This window comes from Aplysia californica, unplaced genomic scaffold (genome assembly GCF_000002075.1).
Source record: "Aplysia californica isolate F4 #8 unplaced genomic scaffold, AplCal3.0 scaffold00105, whole genome shotgun sequence".
Taxonomy (NCBI): domain Eukaryota; kingdom Metazoa; phylum Mollusca; class Gastropoda; order Aplysiida; family Aplysiidae; genus Aplysia; species Aplysia californica.
Genome location: NW_004797375.1, coordinates 1,338,479 through 1,356,068, shown reverse-complemented (window position 1 = coordinate 1,356,068; position 17,590 = coordinate 1,338,479). Strand labels below are relative to the sequence as shown.

Sequence of the window (17,590 nt, the reverse complement as noted above, 5' to 3'; positions counted from 1 at the left end):
TTCCTTCTTCTTCTTCAGTAACTTAATTTTTTTTAGACTGCTACAGACTGTACTGATATTAGTTTATTATTAAGATTAAGATTATATCATCAGTCTACCAATTTTTAAATAATTTGCATTGTTATATGTTTTTATATTGTTGTTAGACGTGTTGGAAATTTTATTAATCTGGTGATTATTTTTTGCAATTCTTATTGCCCTTAACATTATCATATTGCGATATAACTACTTTTATGTATTATTATAAACTTTATTACATTAGTCCTATTAATTCTTTTTTGTTTTTATTGGATGAAGGTCAATACTAGATGAACGGACCAGAAGTGTAGGCCTACAATGGAAAATATACGCAAAATCAAATCGGATCCTGTAAGAAGAGTCAGACGACGATGTGAGTATTAGGATTATTGATGGAGCTTCAACTTAATTTATTCTCCTATTTTTTAAAAATATGTATCACGACGCAGTGGAATCAGGCTCTCGTCAATGTTTGGGCATGTACAGTTATTGGCATATCATCTTAAAGTTTGTTCATTTGCCTTGCTCTTGGTGTAAAAAATATCCATCTATGTTGAATAGTAGTTGAAATATTTGCAATTGAAGGAGGTTAGGGTTGCCTGGTTTCAGAGGTCAAATTAGCGAGAAAATATCCTCCAATTTTAAAGTCTTGAGAGTCCTTGGAGACTGAAAATTGACCTTTATTGTGCCTTTGATTAATGTTTTTCACTAAAATCCACTCAGAAATGTATTTTTTAAGTGGATATAAAAGGTTTTGAGCCAAAGAAAGAAAATTAAGAAAAAAAATTGCCTAACAGTCAGAAAAATGACAATTTTTTTGATTTTACTATTTTCAAGAGCGCCTCATTTCACCATGTTGTGACACATATGTTTTTGATTCAGGTTAACCTAATAATGATGTAGCTTGCAAAGGAATTATAGCTGGTCATGGACAGAAAAAAATTGTTAGGTTTTTTTTTTCAAGTTCTTTTTATCTGAAAAATGCTTGCTTGATTTGACACTTTTACAATAACTGAAATGTTATTTGATATGGGGGTCCGGGGGACCTTCCAAAAGACAGGGTCAAATGAATGGGAAACTGTGAAACCCCCTTCCTCGAATAAACCTATTTCAAGAATGCCCAATTTTAGAACCAGCAGCATCTGTAGGCCGACATTATGTCAATTGATCTGTCAGTATAGGCTCTTCTCATCTGTCAGTATGTGCCCTTTTCTTCTATCTGTAATCCTTGTTTTTAAGTCTCGTCTCTAAAGAGTAGCTTGTCCTTTGTTGCTTGAGATAAACCTGGGCTAAACTGGATTTCCTGTGGGTTGGAATGATGGTGTCTATTATATTTCTTGAAGCTGAAAGAAACTCATTGAGTATTTAACCAAAGCGATACAAGGCTTATAATTTCAGACTGAGGTTTCAATGATGCAGCTCTCAGTCATCAATCTTTTTTCCCCTATGCAGTCTGCATAGCTGGATTTTGAAAGCAAGAAGAGTTGGAAAATGTTTTATACAGTATATAATATAACAGCTTTCAATTTAATTAACACTCAGTATTTTATAGTAATGATTCGTAAAGTACGTTGTATAGATTACATATCATATTGTATCTCTATTTCATAATAATGAAGTACCATAAAAATCTATGGACCTATAGGGTTATTAGAAGGTTGCAATACTTCATGGATTTTTTTGAAAACATTTATGGTGGAAGGCAAAGATCAGAACCAAAACAGTGGTTATGGAGGAGGGGGGGGGTGTGCATTAGCACGATGGGTTTGGTTCGGTTTGGTAGCCGGATTGAGGGCGCAAAGCAACCATCGGGGCACAAACTGATCGCCCGACTTGCAGCCTAAAAAATAACATGTTTGTTTTCAGGCCGCGAGTCGAACGATCGGATTCTCGATCCCCTAGTGGGCAAGGGGTGTTAGATGCCACACAAAATCATGTGATCAGACCATGGTCTGTGGTTATCCTGGCCACCTGAAATAGAGCTCCTAGGTTATTACACAGGGGTAAGAGTGAGAGAATATTATGGACAATAAATGCAACTGTCAGTGTTTGTTGGTATGTAGTGGAATGAACTTGTATCTTTGTGAGTGTATATTTGTCAGTGTGTTTCTGATAGAGAGAGAATTTGGGCATTTGTTATCTATATTGTGTTTGTGTGTAAACTGTGTTGGTGTGGGTGTGTAATGGGGCCTGTATGTGTATGTCTTGGGGGAGGTAGTAGGAAGATCTTTTATTTTTTTAAAATAATGTAAAAATACATATCACCATTAATTGACATATTGTGTAAGATTGTTGGCAATTGAAATCGCATCTTAATGTTGTTCTCTCTGAGTTGCCTTTTCTCTACTCTTTTCTATTTTGTTTTTCCCTTTGTTTGAAATCCCTTTTCTGACTGTCTCTCTCTCTTTCTCTTTCTCTCTCTCTCCCTCTCCCTCTCCTCTCTTTTTTTGCTTTCTACTAGCTTGTCAATTTCTCCCTGTTTGCTTTCTTCAGTTTGCCCCCATCCTTTCCATTTACACAAACACACACATGCACCCCTCTTTTTCTCTTGATATATCATGTGCATACTCGCATCTTTATAACAATTCCTCATTGCCTGCATCTTACAAAAGTACAAGAAAGGGAACGAAAGAACTGGAAAAAAATAGATGTCTTTTTGTTCCTAATCAGTTCGTGCATTTCTTTTCAGCTATCTCTCTTGTGGAAGTGAAAGATGCGGTTCCCGAGGGTAAGATCATCATCAACCATATTTTGTCTGTTCCACACTGACTAATTATAATTATTTCAATAAAATTAATTTGTCTACAAAAATGTTAGCTTATCAAACAAATTCTGCAAATACTGAATAGAAAAGTAAATTTATTTATTCTAGTTATATTTTTTTTAGCCCAGAAGTTTAGCAGGCCCACTTAATGTTGTTTACTTAAGTTCAAATCTTGTTTGATCACATACACTCAAAGCCTATTTGTCTAAAGAATTTCCCTTCTCTCATATATATCTCAAACTAGAATTTTACTGTCTGGTGTATAATATCGGCTGTCCAGTGTTTTTATCACATTTATTATATTTTATAGATATATATGATTTTATATTTAAAACTCGTTTTGAAATTCTTGGGAAGCGTAGCATTATTTTTTAAACGTGAAAACACACTTCAGTGTCTGTTTTTGGGTGTGTGTGTGACTTGAAGAGCTTTTCACCACCATTGTTTTGAATGGTACAGGCTCAATGACCGTTTTACTCATGTCAAATGTTTTGTCACCTGCGTGATAAGACCGGCTAACCCCTGCGAAGTAAATTTAACAGAAGATAAAAAACATATTTGGTCTCATCATGTAAAAACCTTGTAGACAGTTGGTTATATTTCTTGCATTTTAGGAGAATTTCTAGTAGAAAATCAGACCTGTCTCTGACTGAGCATGTGTGAAATGGATAATCAATTTCATTAGTTTTGTTGTTGTTGTTTTTTGCTTTAACAATAATTTGTTGGATAGCTGGTCTTATTACACGGCAACAATTTTTTTTGTGTTCCGTCTTATCCAGTTGCCAATGCCCCGTCTCCTGAAACCCCCATACCCCCGGGTAAAGGTAAAGATGGAGAACAGAACTTTGATGGCACCGTTGAGGCGAATCTTGAAGAGGTCTTTTCTCTTGGGTACATCCCTCTTGACAGTTTTGCCAAGAAGATAGAGGTAAGTTCTGCTCAAAGAAAAGTTTACTCTACCATGTCAAAATAATCAAAGTAACAAAAGTGAGTTTCTATTCTGTAGGTTGTGGTATTGATTCTTTATCCTGTTCAAATGAATTATTACTGAATTTACACAGTGCCATGATAATCTCTACTTTATTTTTGACCAGTGTCAGTCATTATATAGTCCTGTAGCCATAATTTCACCAGCCGTATACAGAAGTACATTGTGCCGGCAGTTTTGGATTTAGCTTCCTCACAGTATAGAATAAGACAGTTTTGTGTCCTCAGTCTTTCTTCACAGATAACTGTATAAGGATAAAGGTTCAATACAGTTACCAGTACAAACAACCACTTCCCATTCCCCGCCCTCCCTCCTTGCTCTTTTTTTCTATTATAATGACTTTGTTCAAGAGGATCACCTGATATCTATATATTTTTTCATCATTCACCTTTTCTTCTTTTTTCGAAGGAAACCAAAAAGCTGTCGAAGAAGAAAAAAATTCCTCTGACAAATATAGACTTTGGACATGACGGCTACATCACAGATGCCTTGATCAGGACTTTTGCTAAGTGTATGCCAGATGTAAGTTCTGAGTGTCATATTAATTGTTAGCTTTAACACTTTTCCCCCGCGCAGCGCGCTAAGCACACAACACTTCTCCTCACGGACCAGGATACAGGTGCAGTACACGCTATATCACACCGTCGCCCAATTGACGTCCTGTGGGAAAAAGGAACGGCTTCTTACCGCCGCTGATCGGCGTCCCGAGGGGGCATAGTGTTAAGAATCATGAATGCAACCTCTGACTATCAGTGAATATAAGTTTTAAATATCATGAATGCACCTTCTAACTGTCATGAATATAAGCGCTAAGTATCGTGAATGCAACTTCTATGTGTCATGAGTCTATTTCTAAGAATCATGAATCTAAGTTCTAAGTGTCACAGATGTAAGTTCTAAGTATAATGAATGTGAAGTTTTAAGTGTTATGAATGTACTTTCTAATCGTCATGAATGTGCCTTTTGATTGTCATGTATCTGTTACTGCATGTATGTGTACAGATGAATATGAACAATTTTATGAGCTCAAATGTGGCTTTAATGTTCAATTTAATTATTGATGTAAGGCGCCTAAAGCCCAATTGTGGAGTGGATGCTGTAGAAATCTAGTAATTACTAATGTTATCGTTGTCGCATATATGTTCAAAGAGTCAAATGGGTTTTTTTTCTCAGTTGTTACAAGGTCTCCCAAAAGTACCATGTCATTCCCTCTTTCTACCGTTTTTTTCTCTTCATCTTCCTTTCATCAACACTCACTCGTTGAACCGCTCCTCCACTCTCTGCCATACTTTGTTCAAAAACAAAAGAAAATACTCAAACAAATATGTAGTTCTAGTAAACAACTCATGACTTTCTTTTATGCCGAAATATGTGCTTAGTGTTCAAAGGTGAAGTCCTGTAGCTTGTTGCTACTCTTGTTACTGTTGATGGTGGTTGTGGTGATTTCATTAATGATTCTGCTTCTTATGGATGGACTTTTTCCATTCAGTCAAGTGCAAGACTGTGTGTGATATGTGCAAGAAGTCACAGCTGCAGGGGTAGATTTGTATAGGATAGGTCTTAACTGTTTAGAAATACAGTCGAACCTACTCTAACGACCACCTGTCCAAGATAATGACCTGTACAAATGACTGCTTCTCACTTCTCCCCCTTTTCTGGACCGAAAAGTTATCCCCGTATGTGGAGTTGTTTTTTCTGTATTAAAATGACACTGTCCAAGAGGATTACCTGTCCAAGATGACCACTCTCCATGCCTGACAATGGGTGGTTGTCTTTTTGAATTTTGTAAATGCGTTACTAGAGAGTAACATACACAAAAAAAGGACGAGAGATAAGGACGATAGATGTTTGATAGGAGAAAAGGAGCAAACCACACCAGAGCACCCGCCAACCATCCATGTGGTTATCTTGGATAGGTTTGACTGTGATTGCAATACCGCTGGTCATGTCACTTTCTCTTTCAGGGTTCCCTAGATCATGTCACTTTCTCTTTCAGGGTTCCCTAGATCAGGGTTCCCTAGATCAATAACACCACATGTATAAAAAAGATAAAAAGCATTATAAACGACCCATCACACCCCTTTTCCACACAAATTGTAAGATCACGCAGCGGCAGGTATGTACCTCCAAAAACAAAGAAAGAAAGATATAAAAGAAATGTTTTGCCATCTAGCACAAGGCTTTTGTCAGAATGAGCATAGATGTGTGTTGCTCTTTGAGTATGTATCTATATATAACTCCAAAGGTCTAGTATTTAAATTCCTGCATGTGATTGAATGATGCATTTGATGTAAATGTACATTTTGTCAGCTTTACTTCTCTTTTCATCTTGAATTTTAATGAAAGTAATATATAATTTTAAAATTTTATGTATTCCTCCATGTGTTTTTACGGTCCTGTACAGCCAAGGAAAATTTCCCTCTGGGATAATAAAGCACTATCTAGTCTTATCATGTCACTTTCTCTTTCAGGGTTCCCTAGATCATGTCACTCGTGTGTCACTGGAGGGCTGTAGTATTGTCACTGACATCGGTCTGCACTGGCTGGTCCAAGCTTTGGAACGGTCATCGTTGAAACGTTCTGTCGAGGTGATAAACTAGTGTTTTCATATCTAAATTGGTGGTTTCTCTCTCTCTCTTTTTTTTCTAGGTGTTGTTCCCTTCTTTGTTCATCTCTCTATTTCTGTTTTTCTGTCTGTCTGTCTGTCTCTCTCTCCTTCTCTCTCTCTCTCTCTCTCTCTCTCTCTCTTTTTTTCTCTGTGTCTCTCTCTCTGTGTCTCTCTCTCTCTTTCTCTTTCATTCATTCATTATCACTCTTACTCCCTCACTTTTTTCTGCTATGGATCTCATTTGACTTATACAAATCTGCAAAGAGAGAGAGAGAAAGAGAGAGAGAGAGAGAGAGAGAGAGAGAGGGAGAGAGAGAGAGAGAGAGAGAGAAAGACTGACAAAGAAAGAGAAAGGGAATGAAAAATAGAGAAAGAGAGAAGAGGAACGAAAGACATTTTTTGTACCTGTATCTTTGCTACTTTTGTTTTTTCTGCATGCAATTTATGTGTTCATCTTTAATTGTCATTGTCACTGGCGTAGAGAAAACTTCCCCCATCATGATAACAACAAAGTTCGTCTCTCTGTGTCGCCTTAGGTCAACATCAACGGATGCTCCAAGGTCACTGACGGAGGCCTCTGCATCCTAGCGGGCTGCAAAAAGATCAACACCATCCAGGCAATGGCTACCTGCGTGTCGCACGTGAGGGAGCTGGCCAACACACGAGGCTGTCCACTGCTGTACAACCCAAACAGTGAGTGCCTTGTAGCCAGGTGGCAAATATTTGGGTTACTTTTTTTTTTTTTACTTTTTTTTTTATAGATATAGGTGTTTAGGTGTTTTTATGTCCCCATCGATACGATTTAGATCGTTTAGGAGGCGGGATTCGACCCTGCCTGTCAGAGCCAATACGGGCTGAAAGGGATACAGCATCGCAGCAGAAAGACTGAGATTCTCAGTAAAAATTATCTCCACTCAAGAATTGGACTCGAGTCTCCTGCATGAGACAGCAAAGTGCCTAACCGATACACCACTGACAACACTGGTGTGACAAATTTAAATATTTTAGTTTCAGTAAAAGTTTTACGGCACTTGCAACACAAGCAGGTCGTATAAGAGCCGAAGATTAGAGGTTTTACAAAAGTGTAACATACGAAAAAAGTAGGAGAGATAAGGACAGTAAATGTTTGTTAGGAAAGAAAGAGAAAACTATGTGTCTGGATAAAAGTTTACTGGAGCCTTCCATTAGGAACTTACTTGTCGTAACGCTCTATACACAACTGTGGCCTCCACTCTCTAAGGAGCCATACAAGACATCATACACAAAAGAGACTTTTAACTTATTTTAAGAATGGGGTGGGGCGGGCTCAAGTATACTTTACCAGCTTCTGGTTATTCAGTCTGGTATCGAGATCCTAGTTGGCTCTCTTTTTTTAAAATGTTGTTGAGGTGTAGATTAAGAGTTCACTTGTCGGGACAGTAGGAACCACGTTCATCAGACAAGGGCTGCTTGTAATTATGGATGTTTTACACCCACATCGACACAATTTAGATCATATAGAAGGCAGTCTGCTCTGACCCTGTCTGTCAGGGTCAACGTAGGTGGAAAAGGATACAATATACCAGCAAACAGATGAAGATACTGAATAATAAAAAAAAACAACCTCCAGACGCGGGAATTAAATAAGATCTTCTGTGTGCGAAGGCAAAAAGAATGACTGCTACACCATAGATGTTACTGCACCAGGATGGATACAAATTACTGTAAACAGGAAAAGAAGTAGAAGGACGAGACTAGAGAAGACAGTACCAGACCATCCACCAACCAACCTCACCTCCATAATGTTGCATTGGTAAACAGTTAAAATGAAGTGAGCAAAATTTTACAGAAGAGAGTAAAAAAACTGTTTCATTCTTTAAACAGTCATCATCATTTATCTCTGTCCTGGGCCATCCTTCCTAGCTCGTTCCAAGTGAGCTTCATCTCTCTCATGTCCCTTTCCACACATCTCCATGTTTCCCGTGGCCTACCCCTGCCTCGTTCTCCCTGTGGGTTCTACTGCTGCGACTGTCTTGTTTAAAGAATGGTACATACATCGTATATTTTCTCATGCTTTGTTTCAACATTTAGAATTTGAATTTCAACAATATTTCTGGTACCGGTGCAACAAATTCCACAGATTAAAAAACTGTAATAAAAAATTTAGTTCAAAATTTTTTGGGCTTAATACTTTTAAACGGCTGGCAAATGATTAATTTGGTAGTTCTAACCCCTCTAAAGACAAGCTGAAACAAGCTTTCAATATCATGTTCTCACAGAGATCGCACTACAGACACACAAACAGTCGTACTTGATGATCGTCCCCCTGGGCACACAGAAGAGCCTGTCCAAGTTCCTTGTGTCAAGGTCGAACGAGACGCGACAACCATTCCAGTACACTAAAGGCCTGCAAGCCAAAGACTGGACCATCAACCTCACAGAAGCAGAACGCAGTCATGTAGGTATCTGTGTAATAAAAAGCGCTATATAAGTTCCCATTATTATTATTATTATTATTATTATTATTATTATCATTATTATTATTATTATTATTATTATTATTATTATTATTATTATCGTTGCTGTTATTATTATTGTTATCATTTCTAAAAGTAAAAAAAAAAACAAGGAACAAACTCCTGATGTTCTAAAATAAAAAGAACAAATCCCCACTTTTCTATTTCAAAAAAACAAAACAATGAACAGATCCTCACTTTCTAAAAAAAACTAGGAATCCACTTTACTACAAGTAAAAAATAAGGAACGAATCCCCACTTTTCTATTTCAAAAAAACAAAACAATGAACAGATCCTCACTTTCTAAAAAAAACTAGGAATCCACTTTACTACAAGTAAAAAATAAGGAACGAATCCCCACTTTAAAAAAAAAAAAGTAATAAAGGAACAAATTCCCACTTTTCTTAAAATAACCAAGGAACAAAATCACCAGCTTTCCCCCCAAAAAAAATTTAAAAATTAAGGAACAAATCTCCGCTTTTCTACAAAACATGGAACAAATCCCAAGAAATCCCCGTTTTAATTACAAAAACAATTCACAGATCCCCCATTTTTCTTGAAAAACAAAAAACAAACAAGGAACAAATCCCCACTTTTCTTTTGCCCCCACCTCCCAGATCCTGTTTGAGCACCTGCTGCCCCATAACCCGGTCCACATCATCGTCACTTTCGACGGCAGTCAGAAGACAGAGGATGTGAAGACACAACTGGTGGACACAGTGGCGCACGTGCTCAGCAAGGTACTGTGTGAACTGGTGTTTTGTGTTGTCTGGTCAGCAGTAAGGCATTTTCTTTTTTTCTTTTTTTTTTTCAATTTGTATCCTTCTTCATAATATAACGCCAATTTCTTAAAGCCTGTGTGACACTACTTGGATTGCCATAGTAAAATGAGATTTGTGGTGCAACGTGATGGAATCAGGCGCTCGTCAATTTTCGGGCATACGGGGTGTTATTGGTATCATCTTAAAGCCTGTTCATTTGCCTTCCTTTTGGGGAAAAAAACATCCATCTATGATGAATAAAAGTCGAAATATGTGCGATTGAGGGAGAAAATGGCGGCCAAAGTTTTGTTACTTCCATAGAGTCCTTGGAAACTGAAAATTTACAGTTCATGTGCCTTTTATCAATGTTTTTGAGTAAAATCCACACAAAAATGTGTTTTTTAATGGACATAAAAAAAAGGTGTTGAGCCACAAAAAGAAATTTTTTTTTTTAATTACCCATCGGCCAAAAATGCTGACTTCTTTGTTTTCATTGTTTTGACGAGCGCCTGATTTCATCATGATACTTCACGTTTGATTTGTTCATACTGCTATTTAATATACTGGCTGTGCTCTCACAAACTTCTGTGACATAAAGAATTAGATTATTCACAGCTTCATGTTAATGAAAAGTCATAGAAAAATACTTACACAAACACATAAGCATGGTATTGTATTTTCTTTGTATGCATAATATCCCCTTCACTTTACAACGGTAGAATAATTCTTAGCGATTTGATATCCTGCAATTCCCAAGCACTCTATTATGTTTAAGCACTCTCTGTAGTCTTTTATAGTTTTTTGATAATTCACATGGAGATTTACCAAAACAGCAACAGACAAGGTTTGGGATTTTGGAAGTTCCATGGACAAAGAATGCTTTTCCCAGAACAACTAAAATCTATTCTTTGTTTCTTCTGTGGTCATAAGGCCTTAACATTTTGCAGTCACTTGGCGCAATAATGCACAGGTGAAAATTATCTGTTCCGGTCACCTGGCACAGAACTGCGCCAGGCCAGAGAAGTCCGTTGCAGCCGCTCTCCTGGCTGGGTGACCAGATGGGGTATTTTGTACTGCTGGCTGTGTGACTGCAAAGTGTTAAGCAGTTGTGAGCTCCGTAAAACTTTTACCAGAACAAAAAATCTAACATGGACTTTATTTGTGAATTGAAGGATTTTTGGGGGGTAACCTTTTGAATACTGTCCCTTAAACTTACAGGACCTGTACACCTGATCTCCCATGGAACAAATTCTAGAATAACAGGACTTTATACTGAGTCGTTAATTTAGTGTGCAGAATGGTAATGGTAGAATGTATCAAGGCTTGTGCTTGAGTTAGTAGAACTAAGTCTTAATCTAGAGTCTGAAAAAATATGGTGTTCTTGAAATTTAGAGAACATTTTGATCTAATGTACATACGTGCATGTCAATGGCAATTTTAATTGAAGTTTGCATGCAAATCGAACAGACCAGCAAGCTCAGACTTATCTTTGGTGTGAAGGTTAAGTAGATTAGGATAGAGAAAAAGGAAGGTTATGTTAGTATTTTTTCAGTTTTAAAGCATCAATTACTTTTATTTAAATTAAGTTTATAATTTGGTTTCTGAATTTTTTTCTAAAATGTTTCTCTTTTTGCTATTTCAAATTATAGAATGAGAATGCTTAATGGTGCCATGCAAAAATCTTTCTCAATCCTTATTTCTTTTAGTGTGAGTGAAGGTGGGAACTCTAGTGGTTTGCCGCAACATTATCTTTTTACCTTTGACATTTTCTTTTGCAAACCAGGAGCGACCTAATCCCAAGCACATCCAGTCTTCGAGAGTCATGAGGGGCTCAGACGTGGATGGTTTCATGGACAATTCAAATTACAGCAAATGTTCTCTCTCCGTCGGTGGTGTACTCAGGTGATTACTTTGTCAGATTCATAATATCCAATGAACTAAATTGAGTTGATAGTGCCGTAAAACACCTACTCAATCAATCAATCAATCACAATATCCAAGACTGCGCTTTGACGTAATTCCGGTTCACCATAGATCACTGCGAAGAAGAGGACGGGACTATGGACCACATATTCCTCAAATGTGCCACCAACTATCATGCCACCAAAACATGTTTGCTGGGACATTTTAGCGACCCATGATCAGCACTGTTCAAGAACCCTTGAGCGAGTGTTGAGTTCCTGCGTGCTGTCGGCATCACCAACCACTTACGATGCGAAAGTGCCAGAAGGAAGAGAGAGAGAGTGACCAGGGATCACACCATATGACTCTATTTCAAAAAAAAAAAAAAAAAGAAAGGACAAAGAGGGAAAGATTGTGCACACACTGGACTATAGTGGGACTGGTGTTTTGCCTTTCATTTATGTTTCCATGGTATGCATCAGCACTGCTCAGATTTTAAAGAAAGCAAGGAACTGTAGCCATGGCAGTGCCCGGTCCTGGATATTATAATTCAAGTCTATAGTTAGATTAAAAGCCTAAGTCTGGTGGTATGGTGTTGGAGTTTTAATAGAAGGATACTTCATTAAATTCCATGCATTTTCAGTTTTCTCACTCCAGTAGTAAGGAATGATAAAGCTCCAATATATCGATGTATCAGCTGTTTCACATTGCAACAAAAATGACATTTTAAAATTATTTTGCATGTGCACAGGAATACGTCCAACTCTCAGAATGTTATCGGAGCCGCAGTCTCTCAGCAACCCTTGAGCCGCACCAACAACTACTACGAGATCCAGTGTATGGACGCAGCCGCTGAGACGGGTCTCATTCTCGGCATCATGCATGATGTTCTCTACTCGGAACGATTTCCTTTGGACTCCAAAGAGCGTAACGGAGGAGCGGTGGAAGGGTATGACTTTTTGCCGGGTGTTTTTGTATCATATTGTCAAGATAATATTTTCCTTTCAGAGAGAGGGAGAGGGAAAGACAGAGAGAGAAAGACAGAGAGAGAGAGAGAGAGTGAGAGAGAGAGAGATGATTCAAATAAATAATAAAACAATGGATGCCATAAATGTTCAACTGCTGTTTTTGATCAGATTAATTTGCAAATGGTCTTTTAGCTTTAATCAAAGTATACAGTTTGTTTATTTCCAGATGAAACGCTGGGTAATTGTTTACTTTCAAATAAATGTGTAAAAGCTGTCTATGTTCTGAGGATAAATGTCACATCTTTGTCTCCAGCTTTGAGATAGCCGATGGTGTGACCTACGGCTTTGGCGTGGAGGGCCAGTGGGACTCAGAATATGTCCCGGGGAAGGATTCTGCCTACTACTTCACCAAGAATGGTCGCAAGGTAAGGTGCTGCCGTCTGGTTGGATCGTGCTGATAAATGATAATGTATGGGAGATGTGTGGGCTTGCCAAATATCTTTTTTTTTTTGTTGAGGCTGAAGTTGAAATTAAACTTGTCATCATCATCATCATCATCATCATCATCATCATCGTCATCATCATCATCATCATCATCATCATCAAGTCCCTTACCTGAAACAGGCATCAGAATATCATAGTTCACCACACATTTTTCTGCCCAGATGCTCTTGGCAAATTCATCATCATCAATGCCTTTCACCCCTGGCAGGGTATAGGCCACATACAAGCTCCTCCATTTATCTCTGTCCTGAGCCATCCTTCCAAGCTCGTTTCAAGTGAGCTTCATTTCTCTCATGTCCCTTTCCACACATCTCCTCCATGTTTCCCGTGGCCTACCCCTGCCTCGTGCTCCCTGGGGGTTCCACTGCAGTGACTGTCTTGTGATGTTTCCGCTGGGCTTTCTTAAGGTGTGTCCCATCCATCACCACTTTCTTAGTCCTATTTCTACTTCTATATCCTTTTGTCCTGTCCTTTCCCACAGCTCTTCATTTCTTATTCTATCCTGCCACTTAATTCTTAAAACACTCCTCATACATCTGTTGATGAAAGTCTGGACCTTATTCAGTACTGTCTTCGTTGTCTTCCAAGTTTCGCAGCCGTAGAGGAGCACAGACTTGATGTTGGAAAATTACTATTTTATTATTCTGGTCTTTCCCCATCCCCCATCCTATCAAGTTCTATTATTTATTTATTCTTGGTCTATCTCTGTCTCTTTTGCCTTCTTTTTCGTCAATGATAGTAAAATATCTAAGTTCTTTATGTCAATCGTAACATTAGCAAAGGAAATGGAGGATGGTGGAGAAATCACTGAAACTCCTACTGTTAGATGGTGCATACTCTGTTGTGCAAAAAACAAATATCTATAAAGAGTTTTATGTGGTTTTTGTAAACGCTTTTTATTGCTTAATTTTTGGGAAGAATTTTGAGTGGGAAAGCAGCTGTCAAGCTTTAACACTGTGCCGCCTCATCTCGCCAATCAGCGATGTTTACCAACCAGTTTCTTTGGATTTTCCCCAGAGTGCCTTTGCCTTTGATGGCAAGAGTTTTTACTATATGAGCCTTGTGATGGCAAAGTGTTAAACTGAATTGTGTCTGTATTGCATTTATTCTGAATTAGACACAGTGTCCTTCTTATCACATGTAAACTTGCTTTTAGTACTGCTTACCAAGGTATGTAATGTAGCTGTTAGGCATTTCACTATGACACACAGAAGACCTTAGCTCAATTCCTGAGTGGCATGGGTTTTTTTTAATCAAACATCTTCATCTATCTCCTGGGATATTGTTTTCATCCTAGACCATCTTGGCCCTGACAGACAGGGTCAAAGAAGCACACCTCTTAAATGATCTAGAATTGTGGGCTCTTCCTCGGAAACAGACAGGACATTTGGACTATACCTTCTTACAATGATAACACTGTCAATCGTCAATATCAGTTAATCTATTTCAACTTTAAAGGATCAGAGCATTGGAAAGACATATTAAAAATCATAGTAAACGCAGTCATTCAAAAAAAAAAGTTTTTCATGCAAAGTCTATGACGGGTTAAGTTTCGCTAACTGATTGCACAAATGAGGTATGTATCTTTCCTGTCATTTACCGTGGAATAGCCCTTATGTCCGTGTGGGCATAAGACTTCTAAAATTATAATTATTAGTAGTACTGCTCGTTGTGCATCCTCTCTTTCAGTTCAATGTTTATAGATATTCTATCAGTGCATGGAAAAATTCAGTGAATATGAAACATGTTTTCTCCACCTCAGATTGAAGGGAAGACAACCAAGGAGAAACCTCAGAGCGGCATGTACCCTATAGTAGCTGTGTTGGGGAAGAACTATGCCTCTCTCAAGCTGCTGAATGCAGCCCAAGCACCGGAGGTTTGTATGTGTGTGTGGGTTCGTGTGTGTGTGTGGGTTCGTGTGGGCATGTGTGTGTATGTGTTGTTTGTGTATTAGTGTGGGTTCATGTGTGTGTGTTTGTGGGTTGGTTTGTGTGTGTATAGATGTGTGTGTGAGTTGGAGTGTGTGTGTGGGTGTGGGTTCGTGTATGTGCGTGGGTTTGTGTGGGTATGTGTGTGTGTATGTTGGCGTGTGTGTGTATGTGTGAGTTTAATTTAGTTAAAATCATATCCTATTGTTCGATACGCAAAATCGGTTCTCAAGTGCTCATGTTCACAATCGCGATGAGTTACAGTTCTTATTTACGGCCGTGTTTTATTATCTCCGAAGGAATGCTCTGGCAATTTCTCAGTAACTCTGAACCGATTCACTCTAAAGGCCCTAAATAACATCACAGCTACGCTTCTCCCTCTGCAACCTAATATTGACAAATGATAACACACTCTATGGAACGTCTCAGCAATTTCAGCAAACCTGCACTTATCACCACATGGCTTTGGACAAAAGGGTGAGAGTCCATCTATTGCTAGATCGATAACAACAAAAACAAGAAGATTCACTCTGAATTTACCATCTCAGCCTGCAAGGGATATACAATGTGACAGACTGTTAAACGCTTACCTCAGTCCTTCACCCGTTTCACCTCTTCGTGACGCCAAAAGTTGTTAGTGGGTGGTTGGAGGGTGCTCTGGTGTAGTTTGTTTCTACTTTCCTTTCAAAGATCAATCATACGTATCCCTCCCCCCCCCCTCCTTCTTTTCTTTGTATGTTACTCTCTAGTAGTAGTAGTAGTAGCACCTCATATCCTCTGCTCTTAAGTGCCCTATTTGTGTTGCAAGTGCTGTAAAACTGTTTACTGCTTACTGCTTACTGATCCCATAATCCATGAGGATCATAGGGGCGCTGTATGATAGAGAAGCTTGTTAGGTGCCTCCACTTTTCACCTTTTTTTGGGAGGGGGGGGCGCCTGAGTTTGGGCGAAGGATTTCCCTGTCCGCTCCGCAATATTGTCGGTCCCCCTCATTCTTTGCTTTCCTCTCTTTCTCCTGCCCTGCACAGTTAGATCCCTGAAGAGTGGTCTGGGATAGGCCTCACGATCTTGTTACATGACCATACCAATTCATTTTTGTTCGCTTCACAGGTAGTTTATCCCCCCACCAGGGCAGTGCCACTGACTGAAGTGTCTTTAGGCCATTCCCAAAGGGAGAATATAAACATGTTCTTATGCACAGTAGAATTGCAAATGGGCTGATTTATCAATGTCATGCTCATACTGTGCCTGAAAAACATAGGGGGAACTTCTGTTTTGTCCTTCTTTATCCTTACTATCGTTATTTTTTCCTCTACTTCTTTTGTATGTTTGTCACTCTCTTGTGAACTGCTATTTTCGGGGTGCCTTGATAGTCGAAGCAGACTTCGTGCTGTTGAGTCTAGAGAGGTCAGCAGAGTAAGCCTGATTCCCCGTTTGGACTTCTCTGTTGACATCCACCCCTTGGTGCTCATGATCTTATGAAGTTGCGAGCACAGTAAAACCTTATTAAAACTGAAAAAAAACCCAGTTCCCTTAAGAATGGTCTTGGATAGGCACCACGATCTTGTTACATGCCTATACCAATTCATTTTTCTTCGCTTCACAGTAGTTTACTAAAGTGGGTGGTTGGCGGATGCTCTGGTGTGGTTTGCTCCTTCTTTCCTGTCAAACATTTATCGTCCTTATCTCCCCTTCTTCTTTTTTATGTTTGTTACTCTCTTGTAACACTTCTACTTCTAATCTTCTGACGCTCATCTGACCTTATACAGTTGCGAGTGCCGTAAAACCTTTACTTTTAAAACAAAGCAAAGTTTACTAAAGCTAAAAGTTTTTCTTGTATTTCCGTGTGTCTTTCAGAGCCAGCTGGTGCAGTGGGAGAAGAATAAACAGGTGTGGAGTCCGGGCACCCTTCACAACCTTCTGTGTGACGATCAGGGAGTTCTCACGTGAGTCTATAGTAAAAATAATAAGAGATTGCATTTATACAGCGCACTATTACAAAGTATCTTATAGTGAACGTTTTGTTGCTATGGTATTGAGAGTTCTAAATTGAGTCAATAGTAGAAATGATAATAGTATCTTATAGTGAACATTTTGTTGCTATTGTATTAGTTCTCACGTGAGTCAATTATAAAAATAATAAGAGATTGCATTTATTCAGCACACCATTACGAAGCATCTTATAGTGAACATTTTGTTGCTATTGTATTAGTTCTCACGTGAGTCAATTATAAAAATAATAAGATATTGCATTTATTCAGCACACCATTACGAAGCATCTTATAGTGAACATTTTGTTGCTATTGTATTAGTTCTCACGTGAGTCAATTATAAAAATAATAAGAGATTGCATTTATTCAGCACACCATTACGAAGCATCTTATAGTGAACATTTTGTTGCTATTGTATTAGTTCTCACGTGAGTCAATTATAAAAATAATAAGAGATTGCATTTATTCAGCACACCATTACGAAGCATCTTATAGTGAACATTTTGTTGCTATTGTATTAGGAGTCCTCACGTGAGTCAATAATAAAAATGATAATAGATTGCATTTATACAGTGCTCCATTACAAAACGTCTTATAGTGGATGTTGTGTTTCTGTGGTATTGTTTGTTTTTCATTAGCTATGTTCCTGATGAAGCCTGAAAT

General features: G+C 38.4%; 1 protein-coding gene across 1 annotated transcript in view; it reads left to right on the top strand.

Moving 5' to 3' along the window:
* LOC101856014 overlaps nucleotides 1–17,348 on the top strand; it is an 18,926-nt gene extending 1,578 nt beyond the window's left edge. Inside the window, exons 2-14 of the mRNA XM_013080901.2 lie at nucleotides 298–391; nucleotides 2,708–2,746; nucleotides 3,562–3,710; nucleotides 4,179–4,292; nucleotides 6,242–6,358; nucleotides 6,915–7,071; nucleotides 8,637–8,815; nucleotides 9,491–9,613; nucleotides 11,418–11,536; nucleotides 12,288–12,485; nucleotides 12,818–12,929; nucleotides 14,771–14,884; nucleotides 16,794–17,348. Coding sequence (XP_012936355.2) covers nucleotides 337–391; nucleotides 2,708–2,746; nucleotides 3,562–3,710; nucleotides 4,179–4,292; nucleotides 6,242–6,358; nucleotides 6,915–7,071; nucleotides 8,637–8,815; nucleotides 9,491–9,613; nucleotides 11,418–11,536; nucleotides 12,288–12,485; nucleotides 12,818–12,929; nucleotides 14,771–14,884; nucleotides 16,794–16,886 — 1,569 coding nt within the window. The 5' untranslated portion in view covers nucleotides 298–336 and the 3' untranslated portion in view covers nucleotides 16,887–17,348. The remainder of the gene's footprint in view (nucleotides 1–297; nucleotides 392–2,707; nucleotides 2,747–3,561; nucleotides 3,711–4,178; nucleotides 4,293–6,241; nucleotides 6,359–6,914; nucleotides 7,072–8,636; nucleotides 8,816–9,490; nucleotides 9,614–11,417; nucleotides 11,537–12,287; nucleotides 12,486–12,817; nucleotides 12,930–14,770; nucleotides 14,885–16,793) is intronic.
* Nucleotides 17,349–17,590: the final 242 nt, after the last annotated feature.